Below are 20,821 nucleotides of genomic sequence, written 5' to 3' on the forward strand. Positions count from 1 at the left end.
CTGTTACTGCTTGCTTCTGAAACTTCTCCTTGTTTGATATAGAGTTCAAGGGTCTGTGCTGAAGTTTAGGGATAGATCAGGGACAGGTCATCTCTCCTTATTCCACCCTGTTTCTGTGACCAGAAATGGATACTAAGTGAACAGAAGTTGCTAGTTGGCACCATTGAGGCTGGGATGGCTCTGGGGATGAGGCCCCAATATGAGCTTGGGACCACTTTTTGTTCTGATGCACAGATTCTTCCTGTGTTCCATGCCAGACTTTGCCCCCAGGGTTCAAAGACTTCTCTGTCGCCTTATGCTGATTTGATCTGGAAAGATGATTTCTGACTTTGCCTTGAATTTCTCCATCAAGATTTCATCTGGTGTATATGTGAAGGTTTGGGGGAGAACTTGCTGTCCTGGTAGTCCAACATCTTCCAACAATCAAACTGTTGATTTCAACAGTTCTATTTAAAAGATTCTGTAAGTCCCACAAAAACATTGATTCACCTATAGCCAGGAGATTGTGAGGTTTGGCCCATGATTTTCAGACCTTTTTCTCCATCACTTCTGTCTTCTGCTTTCATTCATGGCTCCTTGTGTATTTTTAGAATGAAATCTCTCTTTTTTTGGCTTATTTTTAATACACATTGTTTTACAAATTTTGCTGGGAGAGAAAAATCAGAGCAAATGGGAAAAATCGTGGGAGAAAAAACAACAGAAAAAAGAAGTGAACATAGTATGCTATTGACTTACATTTAGTCTCCTTAGATATTTTTCTGGATATGGCATTTTCTGTCCAAAGTCTTTTGGGATTGCCTTGGATCATTGAACCATTGAAAAGAACTAAGCCTTTCATAGTTGATCATTGCACATTCTTACTGTTATATACAATGTATTCCTGGTTCTGCTTGTTTTGCTCAGCATCAGTTCATGTAAATCTTTCCAGGCCTTCTATAATCATCTTGTTAATCATTTTTTATACAACAGTAGTATTCCATTACCTTCATTTACTACAATTTGTTCAGCCATTCCCAAGTGACAGGCATCTACTCATTTTCCAATTCTTTGCTATCACAAAAAGAGCTACTACAAACATTTTTGCATATACGGGTCCTTTTCCCTCCCTTCTGATTTCTTTGGGATATAGACCCAAAAATGGTACTTCTGGGTCAAAGGGAATACACAATTTTATAGCCCTTTGGGCATAATTCCAAATTGTTCTCTGGAATGGTTGGATCATTTCACAACTCCACCAGCAATGCGTCAGTGTCCCAGTTTTTCCACATCCATTTCCTGTCCAACATCCTTTCCTGTCATCCTAGCCAATCTGAGAGGTGTGAGATGATATCTCAGAGTTGTTTTAATTTGTATTTTTCTAATCAATAGTTATTTAGAACATTTTTTCATATAACTATAAATGGCTTTAATTTCATCATCTGAAAATTGCCTATTCATATTCTTTGATCATTTTTCAATTGGGGAATGATATGTATTCTTTTAAATTTGACACAGTTCTTTATATATTTTAGAAATGAGACTTTTATCAGAAATATTGGCTGTAAAGATTTTCCCCCATCTTTGTAGTTCCCTTTTAATCTTGTTTCTGTTGGGTTTATTTGTGCAAAACTTTTCAAACTTAATGTAATCAAAGTTGTTCATTTTGCTTTTCACAATGTTCTCTATCTCTTCTTTGGTCATAAATTCCTCCCTTCTTCAAAAATCTGATAGGTAAATTATCCCTTGTTCTCCTAATTTGTTTATGATTGATATCAACTTTTATGCCCAAATCACGTATCCATTTTGACCTTATTTTTGTATGAAGTGTGAGATGTAGGTTTATGCTGAGTTTCTGACATACTATTTTCCAGTTTTCCTGTCAAATTTTGTCAAATAGTGAATTATTATTCCAGAAGCTGGAATTTGGGGGTTTATCAAATACTAGATTGCTCTATAGGTCTTGCTTATTGGCTTGTGTGTATTAAAATGAAATTTCTTAATGCTTCTTCTGTTGTTATTTTTTTGTTTACCTTTCTTGTATTTCTTTTGTTGGCAGTGTTTGCAAAACAAATAATTTGTTCAGGTCTGGTTTTCTTTCTAGGAGTGCTTCAAACATCTTCTTTATTGAAGTACATCTTTTTTTTTTTATTGTTATACTTAGGTTTATAGGGTATATTAATGGGTTATATCTTGAATTCTTCTGCTGTTTGAAACATCATTTTATTCCCTCATATGGTTTCTTGTAAGTACAGAATAATGTTATATTTCTTTCCTTTATTTTTGAAACTTTATGATCATTTGTAGAATTTGTTATTTGTTAGTGTAATTGCCACATTTAATCACTATGTGTTTTGGATGTGGCAGATGATTTTTTTTTTTTTCCTGGAGGTCACCTTTCTGTGGGTTCTATCGATTGGCATTTTGTAGACTATGTTCAGAAGTTCTGGTTAATTTTTTTCAGATTTTTTGAAATTGACATGTTCTTCTAGAAGGCCTTCAATCCTTAAATTGTCTGCATCCTGTTCTTATATTCATTTTATTTTGCTTGTATCGAGATTGTTTTCTCTTAATGTTGCTTTTGGCTTCTCTTCCAGATTACTCTTCATTTTTTGTATTTGTACTCTTAAACAATTATTCTCTTCACTTCTTTGGTAAGATTTGGCACTGCGGACTCAAGTTTTTCTGTTCTTCCAGTTCTGCCGTATAGTACATATATTCTATTTTCATGATTCTTATTTCCTTTTAAACTTCAGAAACATTTTGCTATTATTCCATATGTATATATATATTTTTGGAACTCACAGGTTCCTCTGATTCATCAGGTGTGGATTCACTTTTCTTTATCTTATAATATTTTTCTTAGTTCTTAGAACTCTTTTGGAGAATTTGGAGGTTATATTCCCTTCTGTTATTAATATCTTTCCTGTTGATTTATTGCTTAATGCTTAAGTTCTGTAACTGAATTTCCTTCCTCCTAAGATCTTTGATAAATTCATCTGTTTTCTTATTTTTCTCTATTACTTATTTTCTTATTCCTTCTCTTTTTATGTTGGTTTTCCAGGAATCTAGATCTCAAAAAGCCCTCAGCCTCCCCCTATGCTAGACAGTTAAAATTTCTTCATTTTCAATCTCTGTCTCAGGTCTGACTTCTAGAGATACAGAATTAGTTCCAGCTGGATACTGGACTCTTTTCCTCAGGCTTAGTGGAGTGGCACATAGCCACACACACAGGCCCCAGTTTTCTGTTTTTTAGTTCCCAGCTGAGCTCTATTGCAGCACATAACATTGCCACATTGCTGTTCAGCCAGGACAAACTTTTGTTTTTTGACTTTCTATGGCACTGGGGGAGGAAGGAGTTTAGAGTAAAATTTTACTGCAAGCTCATGATTTAACTTGTGCAACCTTGCCTTAAACATGGTGGGTTGTGGGGTAAGGAGTGCTCACTCAGCAGTTGAGGATTACTTTTTTCTGTTGTTGGTTCAGTGGATTACTGCATTGTTAAATGTTGTAGGTAGTGGAGGCAGTGAAATTATTTTATCTCTTACACATAATTCTTATTTTGGAGAGTTTTCAGAGGTCTTGAATCTTTGAGAAAATGTCTAGTCCTCCATCTTGATCACATGACTCAGAACCCTAATATTTAAAGTTCTTCACAATCTGGTTCCAAGGTATATGTCTAGGCTGTTTTCTATTATTTCTCATCAAAGAGTCAGTGGGATAAGGGAAGCCAAATAGACCTCCTTGTTGTTGTTTATGACAGTGTAACTCTTCTTGCCTCTCTGTTTTGTGCCTCATGCCCTGAATGCCCTCCTACTCTTGTCCCAGTTCCCTTCAAAACTCAGTTTGAATTACTTTCTATATGAAGATTTAATCCCTTCATTTGTTACTGCTGTACCTTCTCTTAGAATTATTTTGTTTTTGTGTTGAATATATTTCATATTTATTTAGCTCTGAACATGTTATTTCTCTCAGTAGAATGTAAGCTTCTTAAAGGCAAGAACTGTTTCCTTGATGTTTTTGTAACCCTAGAGCTTTGGATAGTATCTGACATGTAGGTGAATAGTATTGCTCATTAAATTGTTGAATGATGTACAATGAATCTGGAAAGGTAGGTTGGAGATATTATGGATGATTTTGAATGTTAGGTTTGGAAACTTGTATTTATAGACAATATGTAGCCATGTATAATTTTTGATCTAGAGAGTGACATTGTTAGATTTATCTCTTAGGAGGATTATTCTGTAGCAGTGTCAAAGAAGGATTGTAGAAAGAAGAATTTTGTTGTTGTTGTTTCTTTATTATTATTATTAAAGCTTTTTATTTTCAAAACATATGCACGGATAATTTTTCAACATTAATTCTTATATAGTCTTGTGTTCCAAATTTTCCTCCCTTCCCCCCCATGGCAAGTAATCCAATATATGTTATACATGTTAAAATATATGTTAAATCCAATATATGTAAACATATTTGTACAATCTATCTTGCTGCACAAGAAAGATCAAATCAAAAAGGAAAGAAAATGAATAAAAAAACAAAATGCAAATGAACAACAACAAAAAGAGTGAAAATGCTATATTGTAATCCACACTTAGTTTTCACAGTCTTCTTTCTGTGTGCAGATGGCTCTCTTAATCACAAGACTATTGGAACTAGCATCAGTCATCTCATTGTTGGAAAGAGCCATGTCCATCAGAATTGTTCATTGTATAATCTTGTTGTTGCCATGTACATGTAGCATCTCCTGGTTCTATTCATTTCACTTAGCATCAATTCACATAAATCTCTCCAGGCTTCTCTAAAATCAAACTCCTAATCGTTTCTTATAGAACAATAATATTCCATAACATTCATATACCATTAACTTATTCAGCCATTCTTCAACTGATGGGTATCCACTCAGTTTCCAGTTTCTTGCCATTACAAAAAGGGCTGCTGCAAATATTTTTGCATATATGAGTTTCTTTCCCTCTTTTAAGATCTCTTTGGGATATAGGCCTCGTAAAAACACTTCTGGATCAAAAGGTATGCACAATTTGATAACTTTTTGAGAATAGTTCCAAATTGCTCTCCAGAATGGTTGAATCTGTTCAGAGTTCCACCAACAATGTATCAGTGTCCCAGTTTTCTCACATCCCCTCCAAGATATGTCATTATTTTTCCTATCATCTTAGCCAATCTGAGAGATGTGCAGGGATAGCTCAGAATTGTCTTAATTTGCATTTCCCTGGTTAATAGTGATTTAGAACACTTTTTCATATGACTAGAAATGGTTTTAATTTCTTCATCTGAAAATTGTTCATATCATTTCACCATTTTATCAATCGGAGAAATGGCTTGAATTCTTGGAAATTTGAGCCACATGTCTCTCTATTTTAGAATTGAAGCTTTTATCAGAACCCTTAAATGTAAAAATGTTTTGCCAGTTTATTGTTTCCCTTCTAATCTTGTCTGCATTAGTTTTGTTTGCACAAAAACTTTATAGCTTAATATAATAAAAATTATCTATTTGGTGTTCAATTATGAGTTCTAGTTCTTCTTTGCTCACAAATTCCTTCTTTCTTCACAGGTCTGAAAGGTAAACTATCCTATGTTCTTCTGATTTGCTTATAATATCATTCTTTATACCTAGATCACGAACCCATTTTGACTTTATCTTGGTATATGGTGTTAGGTGTAGGTCAATGCCTAGTTCAAGTTTTCCCAGCAGTTTTTGTCAAATAGTGAGTTCTTATCCCAAAAGCTGGTGTCTTTGGGTTTGTTAGATACTAGATTGCTATAGTTATTGACTATTTTGTCTGTGAACCTAATGAATTCCACTGCTAAACTTCTCTATTTCTTAAAGAAATATCACTGCTTTATAATACAATTTTAGGTCTGGCACAGTTAGGCTACCTTCATTGGCATTTTTTTCCCCTAATTTCTTTGAAATTTTTGACCTTTTGTTCTTCTAGATGAACTTTGTTATTATTTTTTTCTAGGTCTGTAAAATAATTTCTTGGGAGTTTGATTGGTATGGCACTAAATAAGTAGATTAATTTAGGTAGTATTGTAATTTTCATTATATTTGCTCAAATATAAAAAATGTGATCAAAATCAGATATCACAATCAAAAATTTGATATTTTTCCAACTTATTAGATCTGACTTTATTTGTGTGGAAGGTGTTTTGTATTGTGTTCATATAGTTCCTGACTTTCCCTTGGCAGATAGATTCCTAAATATTTTATATTGACAGTTATTTTGAATGGAATTTCTCTTTGTATCTCTTACTGTTGGACTTTGTTGGTAATATATAAAAATGCTGATGATTTATGTGGGTTTATTTCGTATCCTGCAACTTTGCTAAAGTTGTGAATTGCTTCTAGTAGTTTTTTAGTTTATTCTCTAGAGTTCTCCAAGAATACCATCATATCATCTGCAAAGAGTGATAATTTGGTTTCCTCTGATTCCTTTAATCTCTTTCTCTTCTTTTATAGCCAATGCTAACATTTCTTTTTTCTCTTTTTTATTTATTTTTATTTTTTATTATTATTATATCTTTTTATTTACAAAACATGCATGGGTTATTTTTCAACATTGACCTTTGCAAAACCTCTGTTTCAACTTTTCCCTTCCCCCCCCTCCCTCCCTCCCCTTAGATGGCTGGTAGTCCAATATATGTTAAATATGATAAAGTATGTTAAATCCAATATATGTTTATATATTTATACAGTTATCTTGCTGGACAAGAAAAATTGGATCTAGAAAGAAGGAAAAAAACCTGAGAAGGAAAACAAAAATGGAATTGCTAACATTTCTTATACAGTATTGAATAGTAATGGTGATGGGGGCAACCTTGTTTCACTCCTGATGTTATTGAGAATGGTTCTAGTTTGTCCCTTTACATATGATGCTTGGTGATGGTTTTAAATAGATACTATTGATCATTTTAAAGAAAAGTCCATATATTCCTATTCTACTCTAGTGTTTTTTAAGAGGAATGGATGTTGGATTTTATCAAATGATTTTTCTGCATCTATTGAGGTAATCATTTGATTTTTGTTAGTTTGGTTACTGATATAATCAATTATGCTAATAGTTTTCCTAATATTGAACCAGCCCTGCTTTCCTAGTATAAATCTACTTGGTCATAATGTATTATTCTAGGGATGACTTTCTGTAATCTCTTTGCTAATATTTTACGTAAGATTTTTGCATCAATATCCATTAGGAAAATTGGTCTATAATTTTCTTTCTCTGTTTTCACCCTACCTAAAGGAAGATTTGATACATTGGCTCTTGGGAGTGTCTACCTGAGAGATTTTCTATTTAGTTGTATGATGGATAGAATTTCTCCCACTCTACGTCCTACTGTTGATGACTATGCTTGATGCACATACAGTATCTACAGTAGGACCTTTTGATTGGTAATGGAGTATGAGAGTTACCTACAATAACCTCTTCGATTAATTATATAGAATACATTTAGGATTGTTTATTTTTTTTCAAAGCCTTAGCTTTTTGTTTAGTCATATGACATCACAGGATTATAGACTGCTGCTATGGAATGCAATCTCATTGTTGTTTAATGTGGAATGGAGAATATTTAGAGATTTATCAGGTTGGTGAGAGAATTAGAGGCAATACCAAATGGGGATTGGTTGAAGGAATCTGAGAATGTTTACTCTGGAAAAAAGAAGATTTAGGGGACATATGATAGAGATGTTTAAGTAATCCAAGGACCATTGCTTTCTCTGGATCCAGAACAAATCTAGCAACAGTGGGTGGAAGTTTTAGAAAAATAGATTTTGGATTAATATGGGAAAACACTTCCCGATAATTAGATTTGTTCAAAAGTGCATCAGTTTCTTAGAGATGGAGTATGTTCTTCCTCACTAGAAGACTTTCAGCTGGATGATTATTTATTGAGTTTCAAGTCAAAGTGCAATGTGTTAGCTATCATCATCATCATTATCAGCATCATCATTGTTATTATTATTGGAAAGTTCTTTTCTTTTTAATACGGTTTAGATGGAAATAGTCCTATATTATTACCTGCTGTTATTCTTTTATACTTAATGTTCTATAAAGTATTGTACATGCAGGTAAAATAACTTATTTCTGTAGTTGAATAAAAGTATTACATTGTAAGTTCATCTTCTCTAGTCACTGAAAACTTCCTCAGTTCAATTCTAGTTGCAGACAAGATAATTGGACTATCTGCTTTTGCATTTCCTTACATGATTTTGCTAAATTTCTACATTTTGAAAGCTTTTTTTTCTCCTTATAAATATTTAGTATAGCAATGTCTATTAAAATGTTACTTTATTTATGAATCAGAATTATATTTGGATGATTATGGATGATAGTTTAAAGTCTGACCCATTATGGTTTATTGGTTGAGTTTTCTGTGTTTTTAGTTTGTGAATTTGTAGTTTGTCAGTCTAAGAAAGGTAGCAAGCATTTTTGTTTTTCTTCCTGGGTTATTTTTACCTTCTGAATCCAACTCTTCCTGTACAACAAGAGAACTGTTCGGTTCTACACACATATATTGTATCTAGGAAATACTGTGACATATTTAACATGTATAGGACTGCTTGCCATCTGGGGTAGGGGGTGGAAGGAGGAAGGGGAAAAGTCAGAACAGAAGTGAGTACAAGGGATGATGTGGTAAAAAAATTACCCAGGCATGGATTCTGTCAATAAAAAGTTATAATTATTTAAAAAAAAAAAAAAAGAAAGATAGCAAACTTCTAATGTCTAATTCTAGCCATCACTTCATGTCTTGCTAGATATTTACACAGTTTGATTCCACCCAGTGTTCCTAGATTTGCTCTCTGGAGTCAGACAGAATGATGACCCTTCAATTACTTTAACATAGCCCCCTAAATCTTTTCTTCTTCAGATTAAACACCCGGGTAACTTAATTTCTGCTGCTTCCTTATATAAGTCTAGGATCCTTAAAACTAACTTTTCTTTTCTTTTTTTAATTTTAATTTTTTAATAGTAAATTTATTTTTAATATACATGGCTTTATGAATCATGTTGGGAGAGGAAAATCAGAGCAAATGGGAAAAACCATGGAAGAGTTAAAAAAACAGAAAAAAGAAGTGAATGTAGAATGTGTTGATTTGCATTTAGTTTCTTTAGTTCTTTTTCTGGATGCAGATGGCATTTTCTGGCCAGTGTCTATTGGGATTGCTTGGAATCACTGAACCACTGAGAAGAATCCAGTCTTTCAGAGTTGATTATCGTACATTCTTGCTGTTATTATATACAATGTGTAGCTGGTTCTGCTTGTTTAGCTCAGCCTCAGCTCATATAAATTTTTCTAGGTCTTTCTAAAATCAGCTTGTTCACCATTTTTTATAGAACAATAATACCCTCCTATATCACAGCTTGTTTAGCCATTCCCCAATTGATGTGCATCTATTCATTTTTCAATTCTTTTTAAAGGTAACTTTTATATAATTTCCAGTGATAATCAATTAGTCCTGAATTGTTATCATCAAGTCCTCCATTTCTATATTCAGATCCTCATGTCTTGGTCATATATTTGACTCATCCATATCTATATTATTATTATTTCAATTTACTGTACTAATATATTGTAGTATACTAATACTATTATGAATATGTTGTTGGTTATGAGTATTTGGTATGGCAATATCTGTCAAAAATGTTGTTCTTACATTTGGGGGTTGAAATTATGTCTAGGTGATTGTGGGGAAAAATTTTGATTGTGACAAAAAGGTTTTGTATTTGTTTTTAAGCAGTTTCTTTTTTGAAGTTTTAAAGAAGTTTGGGTATCTGCATTTGTAGTGCAAGGATCTGTTGTCTGCTAGTTTTTGAAGGACAATTTGTTTCTTGTGTTCAGTTTTGGCTACTTGATTATACCTTTCTGAATGTTTGTTATATGCTAAATTTTTGGAGCTTGTAGGAATATGTTGTATGGCATCTTAATATTTCCTTGTGTTCTGAAATGCTATCTAAGGGAGTTTGGACTTGTTGATTGAATCAGATTTTGCAAGGAAACTGTGAAACATAACAGTAAGCTGCAAAAATTTAGCATCTGCTGAATACCTAGAAAAAATCAAATGGCTAGAATTACCCCATGATAGTTTGTTTTTCTTTATAATTTAGCAGACAACACACAGACACCCAGATACTTTTGAGAATTTATTATATAAACTCTTCTAAAACCAATGCAACATTCCAGACAAAAGCTTTCCTCTAAATTGCTCTGATATAACATTGATCCCACAGATTCAAGAAATTTTTTTAAAGAAGTATTTTTAATAGATTTTACACTACTACAGTTTCATTTCACTTAGTTTGAAGATTATGAATTAACTTTCAAAATATAAAGATCTAGCAGAAGAACTCAAAACCATGTGGGGGTTGGCTGAGAGATACATATCATTCACGGCTTCCTGTCTGCTGCTTGAATTGTACTAAAGATGTTTTCAGTGATCTACAGAATACTTTTGTTCAATAACAAAAAGCCAGAATTTGCAAAATATCAAATGTAAAAAAAAAATAAATAAATATTGACTTGTCACCAGAACTCATTCTATCTGAACTCCATTGAAATAGAAAATAAGAATGACATTATAATATTATTATTATTGTTGTTTTATGTGGTAGGTAAAGATCTTGTGTGATTCTTAGAAGCCTTTAGATGGGTAGTTAAGCTAATATGTGATCACTGAAAACATCAACAATATTTTTTCCCCTTCCTTGTTGGCAGAAAATATATCAGTAGAAACTTAGGGGGAAAGAGCATAATTTGTATTTTTGTATTTTTGCTGCTTTCCTTTTTCCATTCCTAGGCAGGCTGTCATATGAATGGACATACCTTTTCTTTTGTTTCTTGATCTTAAACAGGTTTTCCAGAAATATTTTTACAGATTGTGGTACATTCTTTTTGTTTCCAGTAAGATACTGTCCCTGTGTTAATACAGTAGGTTTATAGAAGATTTTGTTAACTTTTTGAATATCAGATACAGCAAAGAGCATTTGGAATTCCTTATGCTAGAAGGCATTGATTCTTTGATTGCTGAAGTAAAAGCAGGAACTTTCTCTTCACCTTATAAATCCTTAAATATGCTTGTACATATCTACCAAGATGTCAAGAATACAGATATGAAGTACAAAAACCGAGTGAGAAGCCGAATCTCCAACTTAAAGGATTCTAAAAACCCTGACTTGAGAAAGAATGTTTTGTGTGGAGCAATCACACCAGAACAGATTGCTGTGATGACCTCTGAGGTGAGATACAAAACTCTTCTCATTTCCATCCTTCTGCCCTCTTGAATATTGGCCCAATTGCTATTCAAATAAAACAATACTTGATAGATTATCCATAGAATTCCTGTTGCAATGAAATCATCCCGGCTCCTGGTTACTATGAGACTCATTAGCCAAATAGCCCATTCCTCAGTTTTAAGAGTAAAGGACCTATGGAAGTCAGAGAAATTATTATAAAGTGAGATTTCTTTTGTAGTGTGGATCATGGAAGTTAAGGAAAGCATATTGAAAGTTTGGTAATTCCCAATAGTTCCTAGCTTAAAGCAATATGAAGCTACTACTGTTTCCATGAAAAACATTGATGTGGTATTTAGAGGAATAATTCATTATGTATCCATGAAGTATAGAATACTTAGTAGCAGGGAAGAGGAATTTCACTTTTTTTCCCTTTACAACTGACTTTTATTTTATTTTTTTAAGATTTAATGATGTTCCTTTTACTGGTCTTGTTTTAGACCAGTATTGAGACCAGCTCAAATAGAAATGGATCTCTTTGGGCCTCGTATTGACATAGAAAGGGGATTAGAATCTTCCTGCTTGGCCATTAAAGGCAGAATGAGACTCAGCTGGTAGAAATTACAGAGAGGTGTGATTTAGCTTAGCATAAAGAAAACTCTCTAACAATTGGAGCTGTCCAAAAATAAAGGCTACAGTAAGGTCCTTCTTAATAAAGTGGAGGTTGGATGACTATTTGTCAGTATATTGATTTTTATTCCAAGTATATGTTGGATTAGATCACTTTATGGGAGAGTACTTTCCAATTCTAAAGTTCATCGTATTTCTCAGATCGTTATATTTTAAAATTCTTTTAGCAAAATTTGTAAATATTACTAGGTTAAAAAGGAAAATAGGTCACCTTTTGCCAAAGAGGTGATGAACTTAAAATGTAGAAAGAAACTTGTATTTTGAGGGATGGCCAATGTGGGGATTTGTTTTACTGGACTATGTATACTTTATTTTTGTTTTTCTTGTTATTGTCATTCAATAGGGAAAGTGGGCATTGGGAGAAACAGATACATGCATGAAAAGAAGAACAATTAAAAAGTAGGGTCCAATAGTCAGTAAAAAAGTCCATAGTAGTGATTGCTCATTCTGGATTTAATACTTCAGGAATTATGTCCAGAATTTCAAGAAGAATTGTTAAATTCTCAAAGATATCTCAAAATTTATATTTAGTGTGGAAATACGTTTAGAAGAATTGCACATGTTTAACTTATGTTGAATTACTTGCTATCTAGAGAAAGGAGGTGAAGTGGAGGGAGAGAGAAAAACTTAGAACACAAGGTTTTACAAGGGTAAATGTTGAAAACTACATCTATTTTGAAAATAAAAAGTTATTAAAATTTATTAAAAACTGATTTTTACTCTTTTGATATTAAAAAAATCAGATTGCTCTTTTAAAAAGAACAAGGGGAGGAGACATTATGAAATTAAACAGATGACTGGACTATGATAAAAAGTGGTAGAAACTTCCTTCAGTGCTGCTAAGTTGCTATGTGACCTCATTCTGTACCTCTGGTATCTTTCTTTCCCTGTCTCAATGTCCTTTAATAATTTTAATATCATGTGTTATATACCATGTCCCTTTCCTAAGCAACTTAATAAATATGTAGATTTTCTTTGTACATTTTGTATATTCCTTGATCTATAAGTAGAAGACTTTAAAGCAAATATTAGAAGAAAAGTAGTTTGATCTTTTTAAGATACTTTTTAAGAATGAAGAATCTTAGAGATATGGCATGCCATGTGAAGACTGGTGGAAGAAACAAGTACTGTTAAAGCTGGAGAAGGAAAGATTTACAGGGAGTGGAGAACATGATTAATTATCTTTATTTATCTGAAGGGCTATCTTGTGAAGGACAGATTATGCTTATTCATTTTGGTCCCTGAGGGCCCAAAAGGAACAATGAATAGAAAATGAAGAGAGAGAGATTTTAGAGAGACTTTAGGAAGAAACTTTCTAATAAAGCTGTCTGGAAAAGCAGTTATCAGTAAAGGAAGTTGGGAGTTCCCCTTCTTTGGAAGTCCTCAAGCAGTGTGTGATGGAAGATTTGTGAATAATGTCAGAAGAGGGGGTTCTTATTCAGGTCCAAATTAACCTAAGTCACTTCTGAGATTCCTTCCAATTCTGATAATAGGATTTAGGGCTAAAAAGGGGAGCTTTGGAGATTCCATTGTTCAATTTCTTTCTGTTATTGATGAGGAACCCAAGGCATTAGACAAATTCAGAATCCCACTAGTAATGAGTGGCAGAAGCCAAATACTCAGACTGGAAATCTGCTGTTTTTTCTATTATTACTACAAGTGATCCCTGCTATATTGTGACCAGTCTGGCTGAAATCCATGCAGAGATAACCTTTTCTCTTCCTTAAAAGTTCACATGGTGAAAATATATATAATGCCCATGTTTCAGCTAAAAATATTGGGGGTTTTTGTATCTATGTTATCTTTAACAGAAGCATGTAACATACAATTCATTTTCTGTTATCAGAACTTGGATTCTAGAGCTGTTTTAGGCGCTGATGTTTTTCTATCTTACAGGAGATGGCCAGTAATGAACTAAAAGAGATCAGGAAAGCCATGACCAAGGAAGCCATCCGAGAACATCAGATGGCAAAGACAGGCGGCACCCAGACAGATCTTTTTACATGTGGAAAGTGCAAGAAAAAGAATTGCACTTACACTCAGGTCAGTATCTTCATTCTTGGCATAGGTTAGCAAGGCTATGATTGGGTGTGGCACTTGGAATGGAATGGCAGATGTAACAGGGTAGGGCCTCACTATCTTATTGGTAAAAGCAGTATATTAATCTAGCTTTTAAGAATGCGAGTTGGTAATGCCATCATCCAAAGTATTCAGAATTTTGATAGTTTTAGTAAAACTGCTCTTACCTGTTTTATAGGCTCATAGTTTTCTGCTCAATTAGAATTTTTTTTTCATTAAAGAAGTGGGGACTGTTGTAAGAATATTACACTCAGATGTTGCCCTTCCAATCGTAGTACTGGGATATATCCTTAGGAGGGAAAGGGTAATTGGCGCTGTCAATATGTGCTTTTGATTTGAATGAAGAATCTACCAAAGAGTTTAGGTATTTCCCACCTTTTCTTCTCCTCCCTATTTGAGGAGTCTTCCCTCCTGCTGCTCCAGAGAGGAGAACATAAGGCTCCTTTGATTTCCTGAGTAGGTCCTTTGTTCCATGGGGAGCAGGCACACAGTGCCTTCTACCGCAAAGACTTTGAGGTAAAATAATGATTTTTATCTAGTAGTCTATCTCGTCCTTTATGGCAAAAGTTTTTACCAAGAAGTGGTTTATGTGCACAAATACTGTTTTGAGAATCCGGATTATAGCTGAATTGTTGCAGATATTTTGTTGTGTCCAAGATACATAACAGGAGAAGAGAAGAGAAGTAGGGATAAAGATACTGTACCTTTGGACTCTTCAGATTGAATGTCACATGGTGAAGTGGCTTATGCACCGATGTCTTGATATGGCTTTGTTATGCTTACAACTTTTATTCAATCAAATTTGAACCTGGTACTTGGGTGAGTCATCTGAAACTTCTGAAAGGAAACATCCTTATTCCACTCCCTTCCTAGAATTAGGTGGTCTCATGCCATTTTCTATTCAGCTTAATGAACATTTAGTGTACTTTAAAAATGCCTCCTACTGCCAAGCATTTTGGTAGGTCTAGAATATACAGAGACAAAAAACAAGACAGTCCTTGCCCACAGGAGCTAGAGAGATGGTGAAAAGAGCACTGGACTGGGAGTCAGGAGATCTGGGTTCTAGTCCTGGCTCTCTCACTAACTGGCTGTGTCACCTTGGGCAAGTCATTTACTGATTCCTGCTTCATTTTCCTCATCTATAAAATGTGGGAGTTGGACTAGCTGACTTCTGAGGTGCTTCCAGCTCTAAAGTAATATGATTTTATGATTCAAGTTCTGTGGTTATTTTCTCAGGTGAAATTCTTAGTCTCAAGTAAACTGGTTCTTTGGTTGGGGGATATATAAATGCCCCATTATTTCAAAGGTTGGGTGTGCTGTAATAGGAATAGTGTTCAACCAGTAGGGGTGCACATGGAAGAGTGAAGATGCTGGCAGGGGAGGCTAGGACCTGCAGTGTGGCCTGCACGAGAGGCCATGCTGAGCTCCCTGGTGCAGCGGCAAGAGGGGACAGAAAGAGAGTCCTCGAACACGGAAGTGGAAGATACTCGTGGTCAAGAGGTTGGGGGAGCTCAAGAGAACATTTGGATTCCAAAGAGATGTTGGGAGGCCCTTGAAAGCACAAAGGTAAGAGACAAGAGTGTCAGGGCAGCAGCTAAGGCAGAGAAGTAAGATGTAAGCTTATATCAGGCACTGTGGAAACTGAGATGTCAGTGTTTGTGCAAGGACTTAGAGATTTATTCTCCCTTGTTCCCAAGACAGCCTTCTCCTGCCTGTCATTTATACTTGGGAAATTAACATTTTTTTTCTTTGCCCCTAGAGGATTCAGACAGCTTTATTAGCAGTAACTAGGTTGGTTTGGTTTATATTACATTGGAATAATTGGTTGCTTATGAGTCTCAGTGTTTGAGTGGGAATACTAAATATAATTATTACCTTGTTCTTTTTTCCAGCAAGAAGCTTGACTCATAAGGAAGGTACAAGGGCCAAGGGGCCTTTAGGAGGGAGAATTTAGTGGTCTCCATCCGTCTTCTGATTCCTAAAATGTTAAAGAGATGGCAGATAATTTATTCAGATGCATCCTTGTCCAAAAAAAAAAAAATGCAGTTGTTAACTCTTTCATCCAGTGAAGTGGGAATTTGAGAATCTGTTGAATGTCTAAGCATGTTCCTAATTTCCTGTTGTCCACATTCATTGCACTTCAAATTTAGTTGCTAGAACCTGGGGCCATCAAATATGAAATCCCTCATCTGTAGAATTCATTGCTAGGAATTCCCTTTAAGAATGAAATTGGCTGTTATACCGGCCTGATCATAATACCAAATATTTCTAGTAAACAGAAGTATACCACCACCCCACCCTTTTTGTTCTCCCAGAGTGCCAGATGATGAAACAAACACAAGCTTGCCCTCATATAGCGTGACTTTTTTCCAAGACAGATTGAGTGGTCTATAGCTGAATTTCCCTGACCTGGAAAGTCTCACTCTCAGAAAGAACTAAACTCCTCTCTATTCCCAGCAGAATGGGATCAGAGGGTCAGTGAGGGATTAGATCAGCTGTTTTTGTGCTCATGGAGATTAGTACCCAGAGACAATTGTTGTTTTTTCTAGTGGTGATCTTAAATATCTTGATTTATAGATCATTTTTCTTCCCAAAGAGCAAAGTACTTTGCAGATGTTATTTCTGTGATCCTTTCAGCCTTTCTGTGAGGTGGGAAAAGGCAGGGATCTGCAGAACATTTTACAGTGGGGAACTTAGGGGCAGAGAGATGCCAAACAACTTGCCCAGAGTAACACAGCAAGCCAGTGGCAAAACCAGAATTAGAACTCTGCCCCCCTCCCCCAGCTTTGTATTATAGCTATAGTTTTCTGTCTCAGATGGGAAGGAGGAGGGTGGAAGTGGTATTGTCTATTAATATTAATCGTCAAAATTAAAGAGTGAAACTTCTTAATAAATTTGTGATCTCCAGTAAAACTGTGTCCTCCCTTTAGCAAGTGTGACTGGTATTTTGTCCACTGGTGCTCTGCCAGCCTAAAGGGCTCCACCTTGGGGAAGGATTGTATATATAAATGTGGAATGCTTTGTGATTCTCCTTTGTTTTCTCTCCATTCCCATAGGTTCAGACTCGAAGCTCTGATGAGCCTATGACCACCTTTGTTGTCTGCAATGAGTGTGGAAACCGTTGGAAGGTAGGACATATTTCTCCATGATGAAGGTCTTAGGGACAGTGGGACACGAATGATCTGAAATCTTTTCCTCCTCCCTGCCTCACTACACCTGGCTCCCTTAGTAGCAGGGATTGCAGACATGTGCCACTATGCCTGGCTCCCCCCGAGTCCTTTTCACTGAGAACTGGTAGAGGTCACTTTCTCAGGTAGGGGCAACCAAGCCTCAAATTCTATTCGTGTGGTTTCCCTGTCTCACACACTGGGTTACTTCATAATAGTGTTTTTTTAAAAAGTAAAATTTATTGATATCTTTTGTTTTTATATCATCTAAATTCCCCCTTGTATTTATACTAGTATTTGTATGTGTGATGTGTCTGAACTACAAAAGATGTTTTGGTCAATTTTGCCTATATGGTTGGGGGTGGGGTGGGGTGAATGGATCAGTAATTAAGAGCTGAAAGTTCCTCTAAGAACCCAATCCTGAAGAACAGGACCCAACATTGCTGGCTACCTTCTCCCTTCAGATTTCTCTGGGTTCTCAGCTTCACAAAGTCTAATGAGAATTTGTATATCTATATGACCTTCACTACTATGGGATAACTCCTCATCATATACATGTATATATATCTATATCTATATCTATATATCTACACATCTATATCCATTCACATAGGTATTAATATCTCTTTACACACAACACACACACACACACACACACACACGCACATGCACTCATTTTGTTTCCTGGGCTGGTTTACATCCTTATAGTCATTTTTCTTGGAACCAGGTAGTTAGAAACCAGAAACCATTTCTTCTATGCAGCAATCATGCTCTTGCATTGACACAGACATATGTCCAATCTTCCTTCTTGTTCCTTTCTGTATGTAAGAGCTTCCAGAAGGTATATTTGGTTACATACATGAATATTTTTTTCTCATTTGCCTCCATAGATTAGACCTTTAGTTGAAATGCTTTATTTCTTTTCCTCTCTTTTCTTTTCCCTGTTGTCATTCTAAACCTTGTCCTCCTGGTTCTCATCCTTGAACTACTAGATCCACTGGTGTGGCAGCTCAGTTTCTCAGAGCTAGTTTACATTTGCATGTGGCTAATGTCAACTCCTAGGAAACTCTGGACCCTTATCCTGCTCTGATCTGCAGTTGCCAACTGCCCCCAAGAAGACCCCCGTTTTCCCAGGTTGTCACTGTCACAGCCAACTTCTCAGAAAACAGGTGGGAATTTGTTCATCCCCAATTGGCAGGGACTGTGTCTTTCTGTATTTTTTTTCTTCTTGCTTTTTGGCCAGTCACCTTCGTCAGCTTAAGGTTTGATTTGGAATGATCAGTGTGCCTCTTTTCCCAGCAGTCTCAGTAGTTTTCCCCTGTAGACTGGAGCCAATGTATTGCCCCTTATCAAGGGAATCACTTCTGGTACCTGCCAGCTCCATGTGCAGTGGTGTGAACTGTATCAAATCACCCAGCCAGGTGTGAAGCTTTCCTTAAGCTTGGGCCTGGGTACTTTGGCTATGGGGAGATTTTTTGGGGGATGGCATTGACATTTTCTTAATTTCTTTCAGTTCTGTTGAGACTTTGCAGAATGGAACAGCAACCATTGAGCCAGGATGGGTCCACCTTCACGTTCTCTAGCTTCTAAAGCAGTTCTGTGCTGTCTTCCCCAAGTTTCCTTTGTCATGAACACATCCAAGAGCCGGGTGTTGCTGTGCCGAAGGCTTAACCTCGACCTCCACGTATGCTCTATTGAAATCCATCAGCTGTTAGGGCCCCAGGAGGGCGGGCAAAGAGCCTGTCCATACAGCCTGGCCATTTCAATGGTCTCATTCCAGTATGTATCATTATTTGTTTTCTTCCAAATAATAATAAACATTTTCTTTTTGTCACTTTCTGCTATTACTTTGCCCTTTTTCAGTTTCTTGATATATCTGGATCTGTGATTCCAAGAGCTTATAAAACACCTTATCTGAGGCACAGCAGGTACTGCAGTCAGGGCATCCCAGCCTAGAAGGCCTAGTACCAGGCTGCCCCAGTTCTACATAACATCCCAGCAAACTCTGGACTGAATTTTTGTTAATGCAGAAAATATTGAATTTCTAAGGTTCTCAGTCCAACCAGAGTGAATGTGAGATAACCTGTCCAGCCCAGAGCTGCAGCCTGGATAGATGGTTTGGATTCAGTGAGTCTCCTTCTGGGATTAAAGAAGAGATTCTGTTGGCTACTGGTACAAGTTCTTTTTGGACATACCAACTTGGCAGCTACTTTGGATACTTACTTTGGCTTTTCTGCTCATGTGAGAATACTTGGACCTTGAGGGCCATACATTGTGCACATGGAGTCTGGGGAGTTTGTATATTGCTTCTTTGCTCCATCACTAATTTTTTTTTTTAACATTACGGAGGTTTCAAGTATCAGGGATTTCATTTTTCCATCCGTCTTTTTACCTTCCCTTAAAATTGAAACTGGGAATTGAGGTACTCATAACTGGATAGGTAGGGAATTCTCTCTGTGTGTGTGTGTGTGTGTGTGTGTGTGTGTTGTGTGTGTGTGTGAGATAGGGGAGAATAGAGCGAGAGAGACTGAGAGATACCATAGGTGCATTGTTTCATTTCTCTTTTGGGTTTTTTGATGTTGTATAGCTTAATTTGAAGATGCTATACTCCACTGGTAGCACTCCTGGTAAATACCTCCTTACTCAGTGAGGAAGTTGGGAGAAGCTGTTGATACCAAAGTCAATCGTATATCCTCATTGACAGGGACAGATTGAGGATGTGAAGATTTCTTGGGAAAGCATTGTTATTCCTCTGGTATGAGTGTGTACAGGGGAAATTATTCTTAATAGAGGTTTTCACAATTATGTCCTGAGCAGTGCAGGAATGATGGACAAGATAAGGCCCAGAAATCCACAACTCTAATATTTTTCAGGAGAAGCAGCATAGAAGGAAAATAGACATATGGGGATACTCAGAACCTCCACCAATATGTTAGGAATTAGACTGTTTTGGACAGCCTTTCCCTGTGCAACAGAGAGTTGAGACCACCCGCTTTGTGAGAAAGCTGACATGTTTCCTACTCTTATAACAGGAGGCCCCAAAACTGCTGCCCAAGACAGATATGCAGAATAGCAGTAGCATATGGTGTTACAACAGGATCTGGCTGTGCCAACAGACCACTAATTTAAACTGTCAGGGATGGGCTTTTACCTGACCCACTTTGCCCAGCTCTAAGGAATTTATTGGGCCAGATTATAATAAAGACTTCATAGGTTGGGGTAGACTCTTGCAAAGAATAGAGTGATTAGAATATTCAGATCCTTCACATTCCTTAAGAAAACATAAATGTATTTAAATAATAGGAGAAATTCTGCATTGAAGGATCAAGCCAGAATACCTCTTGCTACCACTGGTTGTAGAACAGGCAAGCCATGAGTCAGTTCTAAACCCCCAACCCTGGCATGGAGGAAATCACAGAAGGGATGGGATAAAGACAGCCTTGCATAGTTATCCCAAGTGTTTCTGAAGTCCATCTTTGTCCCAGGGAACTTCAGGTTCTTGTTGCTTGCTTTTGGTTTCAGGAAATGAGGAAGCAATTCCTTCACAATGTACCACCCACATTTACTCTGCTTAAGGCTAAGCTGGCTTCAGAGCTGAAGATCTATGAGGACTTAGGCTTCATGTTGACTTGTTTGCCAGTTCCTGATTAAAGTATAAGG

General features: G+C 36.0%; 1 protein-coding gene across 6 annotated transcripts in view; it reads left to right on the forward strand.

Annotated features, from left to right (window-relative positions):
* TCEA2 (transcription elongation factor A2) overlaps window positions 1-18,995 on the forward strand; it is a 42,224-nt gene extending 23,229 nt beyond the window's left edge. Inside the window, exons 7-11 of one of the 6 annotated variants that reach the window (XR_007950509.1) lie at window positions 11,077-11,231; window positions 13,812-13,958; window positions 15,340-15,560; window positions 17,051-17,122; window positions 18,675-18,701. Coding sequence is in view for 3 of the 6 variants with exons in the window: in XM_051976825.1 (XP_051832785.1) it covers window positions 11,077-11,231; window positions 13,812-13,958; window positions 17,051-17,122; window positions 18,224-18,330; window positions 18,675-18,744 (551 nt within the window). In the remaining 3 variants the exon portion in view is untranslated. Of the gene's footprint in view, window positions 1-11,076; window positions 11,232-13,811; window positions 13,959-15,339; window positions 15,561-17,050; window positions 17,123-18,153; window positions 18,331-18,674 lie in introns of those variants that run through there. The other 5 variants (XR_007950510.1, XR_007950511.1, XM_051976825.1 and 2 more) reach the window with 5 other exon arrangements.
* The last annotated feature ends 1,826 nt before the right edge of the window (window positions 18,996-20,821 follow it).

This window comes from Antechinus flavipes, chromosome 2 (assembly GCF_016432865.1).
Source record: "Antechinus flavipes isolate AdamAnt ecotype Samford, QLD, Australia chromosome 2, AdamAnt_v2, whole genome shotgun sequence".
In the NCBI taxonomy this organism is placed as follows: domain Eukaryota; kingdom Metazoa; phylum Chordata; class Mammalia; order Dasyuromorphia; family Dasyuridae; genus Antechinus; species Antechinus flavipes.